This window comes from Bombyx mandarina, chromosome 22 (genome assembly GCF_030267445.1).
Source record: "Bombyx mandarina strain Sakado chromosome 22, ASM3026744v2".
In the NCBI taxonomy this organism is placed as follows: Eukaryota; Metazoa; Arthropoda; class Insecta; order Lepidoptera; family Bombycidae; genus Bombyx; species Bombyx mandarina.
The window spans coordinates 8,644,387-8,668,214 of NC_143228.1; the positions used below are offsets into that span (position 1 = coordinate 8,644,387).

Sequence of the window (23,828 nt, forward strand, 5' to 3'; positions counted from 1 at the left end):
GTAGAAGACGACCATGCCGCCCACCTCATGATGACAGTTATTTTAACTAACATTTTTAAATATATAAATATTTTAAAAAAATAAGCACCTAGCTTGTTGAACAGCTTGGGCGAATATCATAGTACCGGTTCCTTCAATTAGCTTTTATGAATTTAGTTCAAATAGGACGCTAAATGGTAACTCTGCGATCACGCTTATAGGCTAGTGTTTAAGTACAAAAAGTCCAAAAGTTTAAGTTTCTTCGACACAGCTATTTTATATTCGTAGATATGACATTTTATGTTAAAAAATACCTCCAAAATTACAGGCATAAAACAGCACTACTACAATATATTTGACAAACATAGATAAGAAGTTTGCAGATTAAAGCTAACTCTATTTTCAGGATTTATCTATTGTAGATAATCTGTGCATGATTCACACAGTCAAATTGTTGCATTAATAAAAACATAATACAAAACTAATTGTCAGTTTACCCCCAACGAAAAATTGATTATGTTATAAACATAATTATGAATGTGTATATATGTATGTATAAAGGCCAGATTGATAAACGTTATTTGTCACTTTTTCTAGATCACCTTGGCTCCAGATGGGAAAAATTGTGAGGTTCGACCATGGCATTGGGCAAGGGCGGGCTGGTGCGGTGCGGGGGGCCTGTCGTTGTCTCGCTCGCTCGCAGCAGTTCATTCACCCGGAGCACGGAAGAGCAGCGCTGTGGAGCGCGGGCGCAGGTAACGCCGCAGCGGACGCTGTGCACGGATAGCCGCGCAGGAAGGACGTCTCCGACCATGAACCGAGCTATATTTTATCAGTTATCCGGAGGTGTCGGCGCGCCACGCAGTGTCGCAGAACGCTCCAACATGACCCTCTAATCGCGATATCATTAGTGTTACGTTTTGCATTTATCTAGACTGAAAGCAACTTAGATCTCAACATAAGACTTATTTTTACTATTTTGCCTTAATTTTAAGTGACCTTTTAAGTGACGTGTGGATTTAAATTTAAGTGCTGTGAAAAACTAAGATTTTCCACTAGGATTTCACGATTTGGATTTTTCTTCGAATTTTCATCGATTTTTTTTTCTACTCAATGGTTTGTATAATTTTTTTTGTTAATACTTTAGTTATATTTTTATATTAAATATTTTATTGTATATAATCCTGTAAAGATTACAAATAAATTACAATGAAAAGACTTCAACGCGTGCTGAAGACTCATTTGGTTTTAAGATTGCGCATATATTGGCGGTTTCTTTAGCTATCTAATGTATTTATATTTTAATGTTTTAAATCTTCAATAAGCTATAGTCATAAAGATACTTGATAAAGCTGTATTTCCAGACAGTGGGTGGATTATTTTTAAGATAAAATTCAAATGATATTTTGTTCTTAAGTTAAACTTAAATTCTAATCTACTAACAATAATACTAGTTATTATGACTTCACAATAGTCTTTAAGGAAAACAAAATCATTATTTTGAATTTTTTTGATTCCATTTTGCACATTAGTACTAATTCATACTTATATAGTATGGATAAAGTAAATCATGATATTATGTGGAATTAAACATTACGACAACTAATTTTTTATTTAGAATTAGTTGTCCAAATTATAAGTAATTACTTTATCGTCTTATCATTTTACATAATTTAAAATCTTCTATTTCAAGAATACATTCTAAGACTAGTATTTTTATGTAACACTAGTGTTACAATGTACCCATTATTTTTATTTATCACGAAAATAATTGAAATTTATTTTAGACTATAAACATATTCAAATGCGTTAAGCACTGATAAACCAACTATCCAATGAATTAATATTAATTAAATTTTCATCAAATTTCCCTACAAATCTGCTAAGCGCGACCTCTATACTAAACAACCTATACTCTCGCTTGATTCCTCTCCAGCTTGCTGTTGAAAACATCACTGCTAGAGATAAAATCAACCGTTTTACACTAGACGGAGAGCTCTAAATTATCTATCTTCTCGTAATACACACCAAACCATATTCAACTGTTAAGAAAAATTCAACGAGACATAATCAAATCGAGAACAAAACGAATAACAATATTGAATAAGGATGAGTAAATTACGTCATAGTAATGGATCGTTCTGTTTTTCAACGTATAATTATAGCAATCACAGCATGCGAGCCCGCGCCGGGTAATGGACGCACACAGCCACAACTATTGTTGGAAGCGCGATTCGGCTTGCAAAAACTGACTGAGCCTTGAACTTGCCGAGTTCAAAATCAAGGCTAAGCATTTTGCCCACGTGATCTACCCGCACACGTAACACCCTAAATCGTTGAACAATTACATACATTTTGCCGGCCAAAAACTATTACGTTCATTTCTCATAATAATTGATTAAGCAGAATACATATTGTAATGGAATGAATCGGAAAATATGTTGCCAAGAAATTAAGACTAATTATGGAAGACGAGTTTTTTTTTAAACTGCGTATCCCCTTATTAACAGATTTCATTCTTATATGACTTATGTATACTTAAAACAAATTCAAAGCATGAATAAACGTACCCTGACCTCGAAGAACATTTTTTTTAACAAAGACCTTGATAACGAAACAAATTCGCACCACGTGGTACAGTAAATACTGGTCACTTATCACTATCCTTAAAGGTAATTTCAAATCAATAAAATAATCATGAAATAATCATAGGTGTTATTGTTATTCAATACGACAAAAATCGAATATGGGACGTATATTGTCACAAAACACAACATGTACTTTAAAATGTAAAGTTATAATAAATTACTTAAATTGAAACGCGTATCTGATTCACATCAAGCGCAAATACTGTATGAGTAGATAGAGTGGAATATCGTTAACAAACGATTTTGAGCTCACTTAGAACTGCCGAAGTTGCAAATTAGCATACGCGTCAGCGGTCGCAGTTTCGGCAATGACAATGACAACGACCGATGATATAACAGAAGGCTGTCAAACGCGTGAAAACTCGGTCATTGAACCGCGCACTCAAGTCTCGGCTCCACTTCGTACCGCTTTCGCTTATGCGATTTTACATTTACACACAACAACATAGAGCTCAATCTGGAACGTCACATAATATCAATTTATACAGTTAAGATTTGACTTTAATTTTTCGTTCGCCCATAAATAAGCTGGTACATCCCTTGTAATAAATAATGAACTTTTATAACTGCAATTTGTAAGTTTAGAAAAAAAATTTGTAGGAGAATGTCATTTTATGTTTGCCACACGTAACAAATATGTAAAAATCTTTTATTGCCTTCGAAGACAGACGCAGTTACAGCCCACCTGACAGTAAGACATTCCGTCGGCAATAGACAACAGGAGCACTCTGCCCTTCTGAACTACTAAGGACCGCTAAATTGGCTAATGATAAATTGCAATTATCAATCAACTTTAAAATGACCTATTCGTAATAAAAATTAAATCATCATGTCCTGTTGGGTGTAGACGATGTTACAACATACGATGAAGGCAACTTAGCTTTGACCTTAAGTAAAGTTGCTGCGTAGGCGTGCCAGGAAGGTCCTTGATGGTTAGAAAGTAAATGTGGAGTGCAGGCAAGCAGGCGGTGGGTCGGGGACGGGAGGGGTCGCTGCATCATGCGTGGAACCTGTTTCGAAGCAACGGTACCGCGCTATCCGGCCCGGGGCGCACACGCACCCATTATGTAATAGCCCTTTTTCTTGCTTGAGTAACTCTAGTGTAAGTGACCTTTCCCGATATACCACTTTGTTTAATGGTATTGCGAATAATCATTGAATGTTATAAACATACCTTAATTGGAATATTTAAATCTCAATATTTTTAGAATGATTGACAAACGTTTAGAAATTAAGTAATAAAACAACACGATAAAAACAATTAGAATAACACTATTGATTGGTGTTAAACTAAGTTGGGCTTAAATTTATTTACAAATAGCAAATCTAAATATGTTTTTATCGTTTCATCAACAAATCGGGAAGAAAATTCGATTGTTGTTATTACAAACAAAATATGACACATTTATATGAAACACTATTAAAATCTGTTGACTATCTAATTCAGTATCTTCAATATTCAGATATGCTTGGTGCTTAGAAAAATCTCCTAAACGCCAATTTAATGAATATATTTAACATTTCTGTGACATATGAATCATTCAAATAATTCATTCGTCCAATTTACATTCGTAATCAGTTATGAAAGTAAAGTTGCAGGAAGTGCAGTGAGCACGTGTTTGTTAAAATATCAATGGCACGATCGTTGAGTGAATAATCACTACGTCCAACACGATGATTGTCCTGCGGGCATAGAGAGGCTATGTGTGTCACGAACCTTCCGGCGGCCGTAATAGCAAACTGTTATCGAACGATACTTGTCGAATTTGTAAATACGCTCAAGCTCTATACATCTACATCAATGTGATTTGTAACATAAAATAAAGACCCCATTTCCCCCAAATAATTATAAAACAAAGTTCTTTTTGGTTCACTTTCATTAGTTAGCTTTTAGGTTGCAATGTGTAAAAGGAATGATATCTGAATTTCCGACCGACGATTCTATTGCCAGACAGTAATAAAATAAAAAACAAATTCGTAAATTTTATTAATTTGCGTAATTACGCCATACCACTTGGTGGGGAACATTGTGAGACCGCGCTTGTAAGAACAACAATCCTGCGTATTTTCTGCCGGGAAGCATTCACGCATTCCGGTTTGAAAGGAGAGACAGTCACTTTATACATCACGCGCAAAGATCAATGATCTTTATGATTTAGCACTGTTCCAAAACATTTAAATTAACATATTTATAAAGTAACTATACATACAATCGACGGTGTTTTTCATACAATATGAAGATTTTCCATCTCATACAAACTTACATGTTTTCTATTAAAATATATATCCAAACAACGTGTTATTGATAAAAAAAAAACAAGCTGCCAGATTACATTAAAATTTCTTGTTGAATAATCTACACAAATGAATCTAACGGTACCTTCTCCCACAAAGGACCCGTTGGGCTTACCATTTTTTTTTTCGTTCTCTACCTGCTATTTAACCATACACTTGATTTTTTCCTTTTGTACCTTTTATATATTTGTAACCGTAAATAATGTCTTTACGATATGACCGAATTATGGAGGCACAAAACATAATCATAAAGCTGTTTGAAAATTATTTAGCTGCCGCGAATTATCCGCTTTTTAGTTCAAACGATATTATATAAATGAGCAAGATGTAAAATAGATATACGAGTTATATGCAGAACCTAAAACTAACAAAGGAAAGTAAACCGACGACGATGCGGTTCGTTCGATCGATGAAAGTAAAGGCCTGTGTAGACGGGCGACCGGTCCCGTTAGTCGGCCCGAGCCCGACTCACGGAATACTAAACGCTGACATACTGCGCGGCTTTTGACCCTAGCCACATTCTAGACTAGTACTTCACACCTCTGTGCACTCGTTTTGCTTCAATGTCTGTTCAGAATAATACCGATTTCGAAGAATTTCCAGAACATAGCGGTCACACTCCTGATGTGACGTACGCGTATGAGTAATCGCGGAAAGTACTGGAACGAAAAAGATCCTATCAAGTAACAAATTTATGAGAATTTTAACATCAAAACTTATTTATTTAAACAACAACTAATAGTGACTTTCGAGTAACAGCATTTTTTTGCCATTCACTTAAAGGTTGCACTTTTTAATTTATGTACAGTTTTGACAATGCATTTGAACGGTATTCTTTAAAAAACAAACCCATCAACTTTAGTAAAAACTAAGCGCAATTTGTGCAAATGGTTTTTAGTGCAAGATCCGCATTGTTGCCGCAAACTGCCATAAACCCAAAACCATTCGACAAACGTGCCATTGTAATATAATTTAAACGACCTTCAATATTTTTACCATTTGTTAAAAGTACGCCGACAAAATAAATTGCACATTCGTATTGTGCGAAAAAACTGTTCAGCCGATACTTAAGAAAACAATAACTAGGATATTTCACTATGTGAGATATACACGCAACTCTTCACATGTCTGTGTTGCTAGGCAGACTAGGAACTGTACGTATAGATGTAGGGGAGGGCAACGAACCTACGCAAAATTCGCTGCATTGGGCTAGGTCTAGTGCATGCGCATATATAGCAATATCAACACTGAAACTCGACGAGCAGGAGGCAACTATGGGGGCTTAGTTTGTCAGAGTAGGAAAAAAACATGAATGGGAATGAAAGCCTACGCTGAGAAGGGAGAAATCGAGCTTGTACTGCGGGCACCACCACAGTTATATAATAGACAAACACCATACCTTATACCGGATGGAATCAATAGCGGCTGCTACATCAATGCTACCTTTTGAATTGCAAAGGAAACACAATCAAAATATGCAATGTAACTGTTTAAATTTCAAATATTATTGATTAAGTACTATTTATTAAAAACAAATATACTTATAAATATAGTTATTTGTATGTCAAAAATAATTTTATATTTATCAGTATTCATGCGATTTGAATTGAATTTTAATAGTAAACATGTATATTGCGAATATATAATAACTAAAACAAAAATCGAATATATTACGCATTAATCAGTCGAACCTAAATTTGTCTAGGTTTGACTGAGCAATGAGTAATTTATTGGTAATTTCAATGCTTCTATCAAAAACAATTTCAATATTTCAGCCGGCTTATTTTTCCAGAAACACTGTTATTTAGATATAAAATCTTTCGTCGTCCGAAGAGAATTCGCTTTAGTACTACTATTAGCAATATCACTAAAATAATTAAATCAAATACAATAAACATCGGCTCAATCTCTTAATCCAATTCATTTGAAACTTAATTTGATTTAATTATTAGCCCATAATTCCACGAGCCGAAAAATGCTGTCACACATCTCAAGTCTTATTTCCAATTAATAAGTATACTGTCTTTCATACTAAATATATGACTGCTAGCGATACCTATGCGGGCTTATAAGTGACTACAAATTTTTATGGTAGGTCAAATGTATTATGCGGCTTTCTTTATGTTATAATATGTTATGCCTTCACCAAAAAAGCTGTTTGTGAACAAATAATAGCTATATAATTATTTCGGTAAATCATTGAAAAAATGGTAAGCATTTCATTTCATCAGTAAGGATTATTCCGCAGCGGAATGTCATAAGTACAAGTAAACCGGGCGCATTTTATCGCTTTATCGATAATATATTTCCATTTCCGGTACATAGACAATTATTACAAATTTTCATCACTCTCAAAATAAAACTTTTAATGTGACAGTTATTAATACATATAAAACGTCACACTATCAAAAAAGTTAAATTTATGTTTTCAATTGAAATTATTTACATTTCTTATTAGTTAATGAAATGATTTTGTCTTGTAACCATAGACATCTAATACGTATTTCGTTAGATAATAGACAATATCGTAGAATGTAATTTTACGGGCTCCGAGAAAATTAGTGAAAATGTCATCGACCCCAAACCCAATACTTGCACCGTAAACGCATTTCCCGGCGCACACGAGCGCAGTGTGCGATTTATTCGCGCGGGCTCGCCGGCGAGCGAGTGAGACGTGCGACGCCGGGTGGCGGGGACTAGTGTAGTGGGACGAGGCAGTCGCGGACGTTCACCCCGGAAGATTTCAGTGTTTTGATACCACTTAAGCCTCCGCCGCTGGAAAATTGCATTTTCTTAATGGCAGTCTCATTTCACGCCCTAATTCAGCTTAAATCAACTAATTTTGTTTTCGAATGCAAAGAGTCATAAATCGTAGGTTATTTCGATTTAACATAAATGTTCTTACAATCTTACACGTTTCATAAAAAAAACCGCCTACTTAAATCCACCTTAAATTGAACAGCCCTAATCAACCCAAACGTCTAATTTCTAAGAACGATGCTGATCACTAACCATCTAATGAGCCATATGCTCATCTACCTTATTAAAATTCAATTGCTTTTTTCACTGTGATCTTTATTTATTTATAAATATATATAAAAATAATAAATATTTAAAATTGATAAGCAGGGGCGAATAGAATATAAATATTACCAACAATCCATAGTAATTTTAACAAATCACAGCAGTAATAAACACGGTTAAATTGATGAACGGTCCCAATTTGTCGAGAGACTAGTACATACAGCCTCCAAACAGCAGCTGTCTGAATCGATAGCATTCGGGGTGCGTTATAGGGTTGAAACTGAAAAAGGGCCATTCCTTGGGGTAGATCACGCCGATGCCAGACATTACGGTAGGTCATCGACATACAGACTTTGGTACCAGCTACAAATCTGTGTTATGCGGCTATCTGTAGACCGAGAAATGAATATGTGCCATGTTCGAAATTGTGTAAATTTTCCGCTAATAACTAAAGAAATAGCTGCTAATAATGTACAAATTTATACCACGACAATAATAAAAAACTTTATCTATAGGCGTCCAGACATGTGTATTTAATAATTATATTAAAATTTGAAAAGGCATTTAAACCTAATCACGTTATTATTCAACACGAAGTAACATGAGAATAAATCTTTATTGCGTTTTGTCTGTTTCAGTCGTCTTTAAATTTTACAACCAACTAAAATATAAACTAGGATGCTTGCTTTAGTATGTACTTAGAGACCGATATATGTTGTTTACAGAATACAATCAAATGATCAAATCAACATCGGATTATAACCGAATTCGAATTTGTTATTCATTCATAGAATACTAAAAAATTCGATCGGTCTCTACTATGAATTTTAGGCAACATAATTCAAAAAATTTTAGTTTAATAAACACAAAATGTATTATGTATTATATTTCAATTGCAATGTAATTTCAAGATTTTTTTCTTATTTGATTTTAGTGTGTAATTAGTATTAAATGAAACACAGACTTACAATCGCGAATGTACGGCAAGGGTGCTTACGGGCTGTGTCGTCGACCCGTGAGAGTGAAAGCGTGTTCCGAGGAGGCGCGTTGCGTCCACCGCCGCCGCCCGCCCTGGCATGGCTTTCGCTACCGTTCTCACTTCACTCGCTTTTGCCTTATTTTCAACTTTTAAAATCACCTGATACGTAATTATATGATATGATGCGGTAAGAGATACCTAAAAAGTGTTAGAAAACATTTTAACGCGAGAGTTTTTCCAGAAATTCCAAATGAAATGTTTGATTGGTATAGTTAAGACTTGCAAAAGCTATTCAAGAAAAAAGTTTTTAAACGATTTGGAATTGTTTTTTAAAATTTAAATTATTTTGTGAAATTTTGATAAAATAATAAATTTAATAAACAGTTCAACTATAACGAGATGAAACTAATGCTAATAAACATAAAATGAAAATTAAATAGGTCCAGCTCGATCCAGAGCACGGTCATGGCGAGTTCCGTGGCCGCTCTTCACACTACGGAAGTAATGAACTTGAATGCAGACCGCGGCTGTAATGCATTTTGCCATCCCGCTCGTCGTTATCAACAGCACTAGAAGTGCGAATGCGAAACACTCACTGCACTAGCTGTCAAATTCGTCCGCATTCTCTGTCACACGCCGCTTTCGTCGCCTATGCGTTTATCGGAACGAGACGCGAATATGTGTGTCTATTGCATTCTAGGCGTCGTAAAAGTGCATCTAGGTCGGTGGGCATAGCGGCGTCGGCGTCGAGTCAGTGTTCGGCGGGCGGCGAGCAGATGTGAGGCAGGTCGGCAGCCCGACGGCCTCCGCGTTGCATAATGTGCACCGAGCTTCGCCGACGAGTGGTTTCTTCGCCGGGAGACACGCTCGTCCGCGGCTGCCCGAACCGCGCGTGAGGGCCTCAACTTGCTCTACGCGCCGAAATGAGACGGGTCCGGCCTCTTGTTCCTCTGCTAGCACTTCGTATACTCCTCGAATATTTAAAGTCACTCGATATTGCGCTTTTTCGGTAAAAAACGCATTCTTATTAATTCGACACCAAAGACAATACGACCCTGTTCATCAAGACGTTATCACGCTGATTACATTTAAATTAATAGCGAGAATGCATTAAAGGCTGTATAGTTGTAAGTATTCAAACAGTTTTATGAAATTATTCGTATTTAGAATAAATATAATTTATCGGTCAATTTAAAAATGTTTCCTAACATCATAATACGGGAAACGTTATTAAAAATTGAGAACTTTAGCCGATTACAAAATCACAAAAAGCCTAACTTTATTACATTAATTTAAATATCTGTAGTTGTTATACATATAAACACTACCAAAAAAACATAGATTATTACCACATTTAAATTTCAAAGGTACCACTGCAAATAACCTCAGGAATTTTCTTGCAGATATTAAGTTTCGTATTAATTTTTTGCTGTCATATATTCATTATTAATTTCAAACTCTTTTTTCTATGACAATAAATAATAAATGTCTCTAAATTAAGATTCAAATTATATTTTTAACTATTTGATAGTGCTTCATAAAAATATTACTAAATTACTGCTGCACATTGATAATCAGCAATAAAACATTTTTCTCATGTGTTTTCCGTGTTTATAAATCATATTTGTTAGTGCCTACAGACAAAACATAGTCATAATATCTGCGTAGGTAAAGCAACAGATATGGAAATGCATCTACGTATAAAATTATTATTAGACTACAAGGTTAGCGTTCCTGTTGCAATCATATAAAGATAATATTGTAACTTATTCAAATGATTTGAAAAACTTAGATTAAAGGTGTCGCCTTTGGTTTGATAAACTCAAAAACAGTTTTAAATATCTCGCTAGAAATTCCCTACATAAAATCTTTGAGAACCTATGTCTTAGAAAATGAAGAAAATTTTAAAATATGCATTTGAAAACAACGACTAATCGATCGATATTTTAACAGCAGGTGCGGCTGTTTTGGTATCTCTGGTGTCCACAGTGATCGTACTCTATACACCAAGATGACCGTAGACTCATCAGCACCTAATGGCAGTTTAAATAATCGCAATACCATAGCGAAGTTCAATGCTACACATAAACAAGGAGATTCAGCAAAATTAGTCCGTCATTAAACTTTTCAAATACATTCATTTTTCAACTAATGTAATTCACTGTAGATACTACATTAGAAGATACTAAAACAAACTTAGTTGAAATTCATCGTGCAGTATATTTCCATGACCATGACGATTAGATAAATTAAACCGCACCTCGTCTGCCTTCCGTTTAAGTAAAATTTTGAAATCAAACGCAACATAAGAACTTATACTGAGTCAGTAATATTATATTTAATGTAAAAAAAAAACGGTGAAAGATAGTTGTTAAAAAAATATATAAAAAAAATTCTAATATTAATCTGTTTGGCTATATGTATAATATTACTGTAGTTGCCGATGTAACGCGCAAACAACGTGCTAGCTAAAGGGCAAGTTCAAGTGCAAGTGCATGATGATGCGCCAAGGTTGCTTGCTTCCTGGTGCGAGCGCGCCGATGCGCTCAGCCGCACCGCGCCCCTCCCCGCACTCACCCGCTACCTACTAACTATTCACAGATTATTATTTGTAGTAATTAAATTACGTTTACTCAATATCACGTTCATTTTCTTTTGATGTTTAATTTTCTTTGGTCAATACACTACATAAGCGATCAGAGAAAATGCTTAACTTATTAAATTACAATTAAATTTGGCAATAGTAAATTAATCAATTATTGTAATAATAAAGAGAGCTAAAGTTTTTTTTTTTCAATTTTTTTTACATCGGCGAACTGTATTTTTAAATCGTGAAAGTGTTGCTTTGGAAAACGCACGAGAAAATATAGAATTTTTCGCTGGTTAGCAAAACCTGACCATAAAAGGCTTAACGTAACAAAATCCATAAAACTATCCGTAATTTTTTACGTTGAACTTCTAAAACAGGAAATAATTATTGTATAATAAGATTATTTTTAAATCCACAAAATCGGCCTGTCGAATGTGAAAAGCGAAGTTTCTCATTATAAACATTACCTAAATACGGATGTTTACAATGTAGGTACGTTGCTATGTTGACGGAGGGCGCAAGTTGCGTGCGCCGTGATATTGCGCGAGCGCGTTGCGCAATAACTGACGGTCACGTGCGGAACGCGGGCGCCCCTACACAACGGGACCTATTAGTTATCATACACTTATTCAATTTATTATATACTAGCGACCCGCCCTCGCTTCGCTTCCGAAACACATTAGAAACCTCAAAAATAACAGTTATTTAATGGATGTTATTATACATATAAACCTTCCTCTTCAATCACTCTATCTATTAAAAAAAACCGCATCAAAATCCGTTCCATAGTTTTAAAGATTTAAGCTTACATAGGGACAGACAGATATAGGGACAGAGGAAGCGACTTTGTTTTATACTAACTATGTAGTGATGTGATACACCACGACAGTGGACGTCTACGCATAGCTGTGACAAAACAAAATGCACTGCTTTATTGAAAAAACTCGCGCTTCAGCGTGCGATGACGTGGATGATAGTATCCCAGAATTTTTGTCTTAAATTTCCAAACGACTTAAAAAACGACAAATGTATCGAATAAATGACACGTGAACAATGATAGCTAATAAACAAAACAAAACATAATACCTATTAAGCAATCATGTCATAATATTAATTACAAAACAATGACGTGTACCTTTCGCAAATGGAGATGGTTGCCATTGAGAAATTAGCTGCTTGCTCGAGTAAATAAAAAATCTACCTTTCTTTCAATCCTGGATAGCTTTTTTCTGTTGAAATCTTACGCGAAGCTTATGAACGAACGAACTACGATAAGGTGTACTCAGAAATACTAATGATGATTCATCATAGTCGCTCCGAGTTTTAGATTCCGATAAATACTGTAACGGTATGAATATGCTGTAATACCGGAAATTAAGAAAAACTTATTATTAATATCTGCTTCATATAATGAACAAACGTAATAAACACGTTACATTAGTAGGTACTTTAAATAAAAAAATTGTATATCAATCTCTAAATAGAATTAGAAAAGAGAAAGCTAGTAATATTTGAAGCAACCCACATAATTGTCAACAATATATTTAATGCATTCGAGCGCTTACAAAACTCATAAATAAATCATTACAAACGCAGCGTACGTTTACAATTCCGAGTTAAAATCAACGTTTGCGCAATCGTAACGATTTGAATGTCAAATGGCGGCGGCGCCGGCTTGTAAACAAAATGTATTTTTCATGGATAAATGTCGTCAACCGCGACACAACTCTTCCGTGATTGTGAAACCGAATTTCGGGCTTTCAAGAATGTTGCTTGACGATATATAAGCCTTTTAAATATATCAGTTCACAGTCGATAAATGATTTGTATGTTTTTTAAAGACATTTATAAAAAAAGACTTGATGGTAGTCTGTACTATGCGATCCATGCCACCCATGATCGAACACAGTGGAAGAACGTCACATGTGGCCCCGATCCTCAATAGTGAGGGAACGATATAGAAGATAAAAAAAATCAACCTATTTTTTGTTGATGTTCTGAGCTAAGCTGACTAATCCATCTCATGAGCTAATTGATGTAAAATGATCACCGATGCTCACAGACATAACAACGTGATTACCGTTGTCCTCTCCGAGACATGTGGTAGATTCTCATTCACATTGTCTAACGGTTGTCCCATACTTAAAACCGGAACCTAGAAATAGGCAGGATGGTGGTACATATCCGTCTGGATTCACAATACGGCACCATAATTAATTCCGGTTAAGAATCGCAATACGCTGATAAAATACTCAGATAATGCTAAAGCTCATTCTCCTCTGAATCCCTTAGTGATTTGCTACATCATTCAGTGGAAAAGTTCAGTTGGTGTCATTCTATGCTCAAATAATTTACATAGGTATAGCTATTCGTAAATTCATTTGAAACTATGTTTATCAAAGAATCATTATTTCTGCAATCTCAACCTGTCAATGTTATAAAATGTATTGAATAGTAAATACTCATATAAACATAAGAGACGTTTCGGCGTTCGCGGTTATTTAATTGAACAAAAAACTGCTAATTCCGTGTTCTATGTACACATTGACAAATTGGCACATACACAAAGTCCATTTTTGCAATAAAATTAAAAACGTTATGGCATGTTTGTAATGGGAATAGTTCCATTCACATATGCAATACATTAGTGAATTTAAAACACAAAATAAATATAATAAGTCCGTATGTATGAGAATACAATCACAGGATCTCACAGCGGCATATACTAGACTAACAGTTCTTAGGTCCTCGTCTAGTTTATTAGTTTCTTGTGTGGTCTATAAAATATCTATTAGTTTCTTGTGTAGTCTATAAAACTCATGCCTATATATATGGCAACATAGTTTCTGTATTTTGTCTGTAACTTCTTTTTTAGAACAAGCTGTGGCTGATTTTAGTTTGACATGACGACGATGACTACGGGCACTTCAGGTGCTTTATATACTGAAGCACAGTATTCAAATATCAATCTATAACATCTTACTCGTCCGTGGCTTTGAAAACAGTAAAATTCTTGAATAATAAAATAAAACTGACTGAAAACGAAATTAAACAGTAAAAGTTTACATATGTATGTCTATATATGTTGCTCAAACGTGCCGGTGCTCCTGTCATTGTCAATGTCTATAAGCAACGATGACAACTCACGCTTAGCTTAACCGTAGGCTCCTTAGCCTGCCTATAAGAGAATTAAAGACATTGTTGGTAAAAGTATAATTTAGTACAAAAATAATTCTTTGTTTGTTTTTTCAAATTAATTTGAAAATTTTTTAGCTCAAAACCTTAATTATGAAATACAATATAATTCCATAATGATTAGTGATATGGAACTCCGAATTCTCTATCAGTCGTCCATTCCTCATCCAGTCCACTCCTATGTTCTAGGCTAGATTGTAAATCCTAGTGGAACAGTTCCACCAGTATGTCGCTGTTATAGCAGTCCAATGATCTATCGTGATACCTTCGCACTCCTAATGAGCCCTAAGGTTTTATCAGTGATCTATTTACCGCAAAATCGAGGCAGCTATTGTAGAGAGTAAAAGCAATATGTGAAGTCCTTAAATACCTAATTTTATTTTTTTATTCACAGGTACTCTTCCTCAATACACTAAGAAAATAATGAACGTTGAACATTGAACATTTTCAAAAGATTAATCAAAATGAGACTCGTAAGTATATATATTTCAATATGTTTAGCTTATTTATTAAGTTGTTTAAGAAAACTAACATTTAAAATAATAAAAAATAATAAAATATTTTAACAGAAACAGGTTTCAGTTTAGCTGTTCGTCGCTAATTATAGGTTTTCACGCATAGTGCAACCACAAAGTATCAGAATAAGCATAAATGGCTATCAAATACAAAACAACTAAAATAAAGATACGAAATCTAATTAGGTTAAGTGCAATAAAATGCACAATTTCGACAGCAAATAAATTCCAGTTATTTTTATTTAACAACCAAACTACTGTGCCGACTTTGATAAAATTCCTGTTTGAATAATAATAATAAAATCTCAAATCGGTTTATAATTGGCGAAATTCCGAAAGGCCAGGCATTAAGAAAATACAGTTAAAGTTAAAAATTGATATCGGCTCCTCATCAACAGGAGAATCAATTTGTAGTCCAATACATTGTTAAAATCATAATTAGAAATTAGCCACGATTCTCTCAGTGATTATTAGGTCCTTACGTATTTTTTAATAATGTCCCAATTGTAAATCAGCGTATATGTTTTATGTACAGTTATAAATCAAATTATATATTTAATCCATTCAAAATTTCCCCTTCCGTGGTCGTCTTTTCTTTTCATTCTGTATTTTTAATACTTGTTCAAAAATTCCCAAACGGGAAGTGTCGGTGCGCAGTTAAAAGTGCGCACTTTTCGCAAAACTGGGTCAGTAGTGGCACCGCCCCTTTATCGAACGTAATAGTACCTTTCTTCCTAAATAAAATAAACCCTGTCTGCATAGAAATAGCTTCCAAATTGAGCTAAAACTGGAATTGCTGCATTCGTGTAAAATTGAAAATGCATTATCAAGCTTCTATGTTTCCCTGTCCTTAAGGCGACTTCTTAAGTGCCTGTTTTACGCTTAAGTCAAAATTGTCGAGAAAGTAAAAGTACGTTATATATTTGAATATATTAAAGTCTATATCTTTGAATATACTAAATTTCTAAAGTCAAAACCTTATCTTCAGGCAAATAGCGAAGAAGTACCAAGTACAACAGTGGTGGGCCGCAGCAACAACGCGAATAGCCCTGAAAGACTCGGCCGGCTTACAGCAGTACCAGACTCAGGAGCCTACGATGTAACACGCATGCGTGAGGAAGAATTTGAAAGGCTAACTGTGTACATAGTCCCCGACGTACCATGCGAAAGGGGAACATTAAACAGAGCTGAAAAGACACTCCCGCGCAGTCTAACTTTACGACCATCTGCAGTGCTATCGACGCCAAATACACCGGTACTTTACTATCAACATTGATACTTATAAGCGTTTTGTATAAAAAAACCGAATTTCCTAATATTTTTAAATTCCAGACTGAAGGAGTATGGAGCATTGGTGTCATACCACGGGGAACGCGTTTCGGGCCGTTTGAGGGAACTAGAACCCCAAATAAACCTAACGACAAAATTTCTTGGCGTTATTACTGGAGAGTGAGTATGAAAACTATGTAAAAAATCCATATTATTATATATGCCCAGTAAAAATAGTGTAATCCCTTTCATTTATTCCCTATTTTACATTCTTTTAGTTGCATCTGAGGTAATGGCTTGATTATTGTAAATATTATTTAGTTTCACTATTCATTACAATGCGTTTAGACATACATCTGTTCTGCATATTTTTTAAGTTTTAGATATACAGAACTAAATAACTCATTTACACTGTCGCCTCCTTCCGTTTAAGAAGCACTTCAATATTTCTCGACTAACATAAAACCTCTATTTTGGGCCAGGTACAGGAAACTGTCAGACATCATACATACGGAAATATTAAGGTGAGAATGGGCTTTGACATTTATGTGGTGGTTGTATCTGTACTACTTTTTTATCTTCTCTTTTCCAAAGTGACTCTAGTATTTAATTCTTACAGCTTTGAACACAGTTTAAAATATAAATGCTCGTTATCTTTTGCGTCCCATATTTCCTCTCGATTGATATTGCATCGCGTCCTTGACTCAATGTTAAGCGTGCGTAGTTATCAATTGCACGCCTGTTATGAATAAACTGCACGAGAAATCGAAGCGTTATTAAATGCCACGGGAATAAATAATGACCAAAAAATACTAAAATTAAGTCTTAATGCAACAAACAAATTACACAAACGTCTTCTTATTATATTTTTATTTATTGCTTAGATGGTTGGACGAGCTCACAGCTCACCTGGTTTTAAGTGGTTAGTGGAGCCCATAGACAATCTACAACGTAAATGCACCACCCACTTTGAGATATAAGTTCTAAGATCTCAACCCCCACGCTTCGAACCGAAACGCATTACTGTTTCATGGCAGAAATAGGCAGGGGTGTGGGACCTACCCGCGCGAACTCACAAAAGGTCCTACCACCAGTAAGCAGTGTTTAGTAGTATAGTAGTATTTAGAATAATTGACGAAAGTTTACAATGCTATGTTTTATTACAGATATTCAAAGATAGTGATTATTATTACCTGGATGGGTCGGATACAAGCGTCGCCAATTGGATGCGATACGTCGCTTCCGCGTATTCGCTCTCAGTAATGAACCTCGTTGCTTGTCAACACCAAGAACACATATATTTCTACACTGTCAGGTATTTATTGTAAATTTTAACATATATTTTAGATCTTCATTTGCAATTATAACTCTCTTTTCATAAACTAGGTGACGTACGTTCCAATTCAATTATCGTTATATAATTAATTCAATTATCGATAATTCATCGTTATCAATTTACTGTAATGATTTCTTTGATTATTTTCAGGGACATCATGCCCAATGAAGAGCTAATGGTGTGGTATTGTAAAGATTTTGCAACGAGATTAGGATATGACATCGATCCAGAAAGAGCTACATACTCTATATGTAAGTTACGAAAGCCAAACGACCAGAAAATTTTAAAATAAAAAAAAATACAGACGTAACACTCAACTCTATAATTATTTCTAGGTAAAGAAGAAACTATTAAGAAAGCATACGGCCTGCCACCTGCCCCCGTACATCCCGAAATCGCTTTTAATCATATGAAATACGTACTTGGCTTGACCAATGCAAAAGAACTATTAGAAGCTGAAATACCAAGTCGCAGGCGAAAACGTGAAAATAGTGATAAACATGACAACCAAAACGTTCTAATCAGAGAAGATCCACGTTGCATTGCTAAAAATGAGAGAACGATAGTTCGGACTGACATTTCTACAAATATAGTCCACAATAGTGACACACCTATTATTAACGAACAGTCTGCATCTGGAAGTCTACTTCCAGTTAAAATGGCCCATAGAGAAAACCCAACGCTAATAATACACCAGCATAAAGAAAGCACTTCTCAATTGGTAATACACCAACTAGAAAACCCGAGACTTCAAAGTAACCGATCACCCATTCAAAGTCACCTACGTGATGTTAGAGTTTCATCACCTCTGACACACCATCACGACAAACCTGGAAACAAGTCACCTATGTTGACTCACTGTGGTGGACCATCATACGAACATCAACTAACTCCCAATGATGGATCGGTGCGGTCTGACGAAGGCTATCATAGCAACGGATACCATGATGAATTCACACCACCGGAAGATTCAAGTGATTCCGATGTTGAAAACTACGTTCTCGACTGTTCCAATAAGACGAATGAACCAAAAGAGACCGTCATAGTACAAAAAATGGAACAAGACATGCATCGTAATGAATACAGAAAAGTGAAAATAAAAATGCCAAGAGCATATCAATATCAAAACCATAAAGACATGGACTGTGAAAGTGAAACTGGGTTGGTTATTGCTGAAGATGTTCCAGACAATATGCCACAAAACTTGTCACCACCGAGAAGAGATCCAGCGACTTCGACTGTTATCGTATTGGAGTCTTCACAAAATACTGTTGTGCCCATTAACAAGCCTTATTATGAAGATGGTCCGCTTTCTCCTTCTCCACAACCAGCTTTTATGAGGTATTCGCCCCCTGATACACGTATTCTAGAAACTATACTCACGGGAAACAGAATAGACACCAATAATAATGACCCCACTCGTCGTCAACCCAATGCAACCCCGCCACCTTCTTCGCCAACGGAAATGGCCTACTCATACAAGAAAAGCCAAAGATATGGTAACGCATGCAGTCCCGACTCAAGCTCTAATTTAACGCCCTTGCCATCCTTACTGCCACTGCCTCAACAATTACCTACTCCAAATGCTGTTCCAGTTTACTCTGCATCACCGCCTCACTCGATACCCCACACAACGGAAATACGTGAAATCAGAGAAATCAGAGAAATTCGGGAAACTCGTTACGAGAGTCATTATCCCAATTATTCTTACAATTTGTATTCCCCGCCGAATTCGACTATCATAACTCAGCTAGGATTGCCGCCGAATACGTATTCACCTACGGTCACGTCAACACATCAGTACGATAGATCACAAAATGGACAGAGTAATCATCACTATCCGTCATCATCAACAAGTGTCATTACACTTAAGAATTGCTCACAATTAAGTTTGATTCAAAATGGAAATGTCGGAGGACAAGTACTTCCGCCGCATGGGAGCGTGAGTCCCGATGGTAGCTGTGGACTCATGATGTCACCGATTAGTCCTAATTCTCAAGCGTCTCGGGGGTACAGGAGCTTACCTTATCCTCTAAAAAAGAAGGACGGAAAAATGCATTATGAATGTAACGTTTGTTGTAAGACTTTTGGTCAATTGTCGAATCTCAAAGTCCATTTAAGGACACATTCCGGAGAAAGACCGTTCAAATGCAATGTATGTAATAAATCGTTTACTCAACTAGCTCATTTACAAAAACATCACTTAGTGCATACTGGAGAAAAGCCACATCAATGTGATATTTGCAAGAAACGTTTTTCTTCTACATCGAATTTAAAAACACATTTACGTCTCCATTCAGGACAAAAACCTTATGCTTGTGATTTATGTATGCAAAAGTTTACACAATTCGTTCATTTGAAACTACACAAAAGACTTCACACTAACGATCGTCCGTACGTCTGCCAAGGTTGTGACAAAAAATACATAAGCGCATCTGGTTTGCGAACACATTGGAAAACAACGAGCTGTAAACCAAATAATATTGAAGAAGTATTGGCCATCACAAACGCAGCTAACACTGAATGCATCGGTAAGTTACACATTGCATTAATTCTCTGGTCTATCACTTGAAAAACAAATAATTCATAGTTTCTTTTTATATTCAGTAATTAAAATGTAAAAAATGATTTATACACGAGCAGTCGCGAGATCGACTGCAGCGCGTTGCACTTTCTCTTCGTAGGTGAACTTTCACTTGCGCTCTCGCTAAACGCGGCCGATTTCATTTTCGCGTGCACTTTACAGGTAACGTCGACAAAGACTGTCACGAAAGAGAGGGGCACGATGCTTACGAGGTGCACTCTCCATCACAAGGAGGGCTGGTGGGAGCCGGTGGGGCGCGTGTCGCAATGTCACACAGTGAAGCCATGCTGGGAGGACACGCACACACTACCACACCGCACTTAGCGTCAGGACACGGACAATTGTCGCCAGCCCACGGAACACAATACCGTCCCTTAGCACCACCACCACCCCCTGATCATGATCAACAGCAGCCGCATTATAATTCAGCCGGAACCGAGCCCAGGCCTAGCGTTATAGAATCCAGCCAGCCACTCATCATAGAATGCACCTGAGCTTGGAAACAGGATCGCCGCCGCCAAATCTAGCGTCGGATATGTGATTCCCCGCCGCAGTGTGTGATTCCAGTGTGATCAAACATAAGTATTGTGTGAAACATTAGTCGGGTATTTTCACTCGGTTTTCCAGTGGCTATGAGATTACAAAATGAACTGTAAGTTGTAAATTTGTATAGTTGCTAGTAATAAGCGCGATGCGATTAAAGTACTAAGTACTTGTAAAAAGGTTGATCCCATTTAAGGACAGAGTGTATAATTTTAGAATGTAGATACTATGTCTTTGTGTAAAACATTTTAAAATATGGTCGATGTATCGGCAGCCTTTTGTTTAATTCTACTTAATGCTCAATTTTATATGTTTTTTTTATAATAAAATGTCTATTGTAAATATTTTAGTGACACCTTTTTTTTTCTATGTACAACATTTGTATTGAAATATATATATATTTTGGGCCCATGCTTGTAACCATGTTGGAAAACAAGTAGTATCTGTCAGGGGCTTGTTTAAATTTACCGATTTATCTCCTGGGTCATCATTAATTTGTGTACAAAAACATTTATTCACCAAAGAACGGAAGAGTCGCACATTTTAATCCAATTAGACTTCCTAAAACGTTGCTCTCGTGTCTTCGCAATCATAAAAAAAAACATTTCAAAAGAAAATCAAAATTAGTGTTAAGTGCCAAAAGCACGTTTATAATGTTTTAGGTTATTTCATAAAACTTTCGATAGTATTTAAATTGTTGTTCCTAATTAATAATCGGATTGTAAGCGCATGACATGCATCGACTTAATTCTAATATTAATTATTATACATAAATCGAGGAAAGTGTACATTATCCCTACGCTAGAACAAATGGTGCTTCACATAGTGGATGAGTAGTCATGTATGTTAAATGCTCCAGGGCCTTAGGGCACTAGCAGACTACTAAATACTATTATTATAGGTACATTTATCGGCATATTGACTATTTTTACGGATGCAAAGTTTATCCACAAAAATCACAAATGATTCAGATCTACATTTTTCAGATGAGATTTGTGTTACGAAGTGTTGATAAACTGAAAGTATACTTAAATGCCTGTCAATGTGTTGGTAAGATTTTTCACCAAGTTTATTTGTATACTATTGTATATTTCCAAGTTATTATGATTCTCCTATTCGAAAAGGCTGAGATAATTAAAATTGTAATGTAAAGTTTGGCGAACGTTAGATATAGTTTTGGATTGCATTGTTTGAAGCATTGTTATTAAAATGCAAATGCAAAATAATGTGAATCAAATAGAAGCTTTTGTATATTTCTATTGTTTATAGTATTTTACACGGGATCCCTTGTAGATATAATGGCAACAATTTGTATTTAACACATTTTTACAGGGCGCCAATTTTGCAACACATCACATGAAATAGTTTTACTCTATTACTTAAATATTTCTACTTAATAAGTTCTATATAACTAACTATACTCCGAAATCAATATATCTAAATGACATACACTAATTCAACAAAGGACGCACTATGATTGCATTTGCAACTGTAAACTTTACTCGTATTTCTCAAATAAAACAAGAAAAATGCACTGGAATTGCGTGCTTGTTTCTGTTGGATGGATGGATGGATTTTGCTTCGTAAAGCTAAAGCTTATCTGAAATAAGAAACATCCACGTGATTCTGCATGATTGTGTATTTTAAATACGTGTAGCCATAAATTTTTAAATTAAGGTCTAATCTTCCAATCTAAGATTAGCTAGTACCTGGTGTTGTGTTCAATACAATAAAAATTCGTTAATATACTCTTAACTTACAGCCATTTATTTTCATTCAAACTTATAAAATAAGCAGGGTTTTCTATTACGCGTTGCATACTTTGGGTCATAACTCGAGAAAGTTTTCTGTAGCGATCCTTTCTAATAATTACTATAATTAATTAAAACACACGTTTTTTCAAGTAGCTTTTTCATGTGAATTCCTTCACGGTTTTTTATCTACAGATTAGATTTTATTAATTGTTATTATTCCATAAATATGTCTATTTTCCGTTTTGTGGAATTACTTTAATAGTATTTCGATCGATACTATCGCTATTAATGAAATGGGAATAGGATACATTTGTTGGGTCTTATATTGTGTAGAATCTATTTTTGTATTAACTTTCATAAATACGTAGAAATGTTTGAAATTTAACCATTCTAAAGTTAAAAGTTTTATCTTAACTCGACAATTTACTGCAAACGATCATGTAATGATGTTAATGATAAATGTTGATGTCGAATGTAAGTTATAAAGTTCTATTGTTTGAAATACAGTAAAGAGCAGACAGGTACTGAGCTAAACTCCGTTGTAAATAATTATGCAAAAAAATACGGAACTTGACATTTTTAAATGTAGTCCTAAAGTAAAAAAGTAAAATTTTATTGGTTATATTATATTCTGACCCTCACGTGAAATATAGAACTTAATTATTATTGTACTTATCGTCAATACATTAATCAAGGTACACGAAATTAAACAATAATAATATCAGTAAATATTTAATTCAGCTAATGTTTGTACCTATTGCATACACATTCGTCTATATTTAAATAAAATATATTGCGTATAATAAATACTACATTGTAATAATCATCTATACATGTACCTATTGTAAAGGCAAGTAATTTTGTACACCTTGACCGATTCTTTTTCAACACCAAATCCATTACAAACAAAATTTGAAATTTGAAATTGTTGTTTTATTCTCCTTACCCCATCGACTGGATTAAAGCAGTCGGTCACTAGACGCGATTGCTTATTTTTTCCGTTGGTATGCCAATCGGGCAATTCGATGATCCGTCATCAAACATGGGACGTGAACATTGCTAGTTCCCTTGAGACATGAAGTCAAAATTTCAACTGAAGAACGTGACTTTCTTTCTT

General features: G+C 35.2%; 1 protein-coding gene across 3 annotated transcripts; it reads left to right on the forward strand.

Annotated features, from left to right (window-relative positions):
- The first annotated feature begins 749 nt into the window (after positions 1-749).
- On the forward strand, positions 750-23,636 carry Blimp-1 (PR domain zinc finger protein 1). 3 transcript variants are annotated; one of them, XM_089737110.1, is made up of 9 exons: positions 750-1,095; positions 15,105-15,183; positions 16,214-16,480; positions 16,558-16,674; positions 16,977-17,018; positions 17,661-17,809; positions 17,981-18,081; positions 18,166-20,361; positions 20,577-23,636. In XM_089737110.1, the coding sequence occupies exons 2-9, from the start codon at positions 15,175-15,177 to the stop codon at positions 20,906-20,908; spliced, it is 3,213 nt and encodes a 1,070-aa protein (XP_089593236.1). In that variant the 5' UTR covers positions 750-1,095; positions 15,105-15,174; the 3' UTR covers positions 20,909-23,636. The 3 variants fall into 3 exon arrangements, with proteins under 3 accessions (XP_089593236.1, XP_028031798.2, XP_028031799.2); XM_028175997.2 differs by lacking the exon at positions 750-1,095 and adding an exon at positions 9,679-10,052; XM_028175998.2 differs by lacking the exons at positions 750-1,095; positions 16,977-17,018 and adding an exon at positions 9,680-10,052.
- Positions 23,637-23,828: the final 192 nt, after the last annotated feature.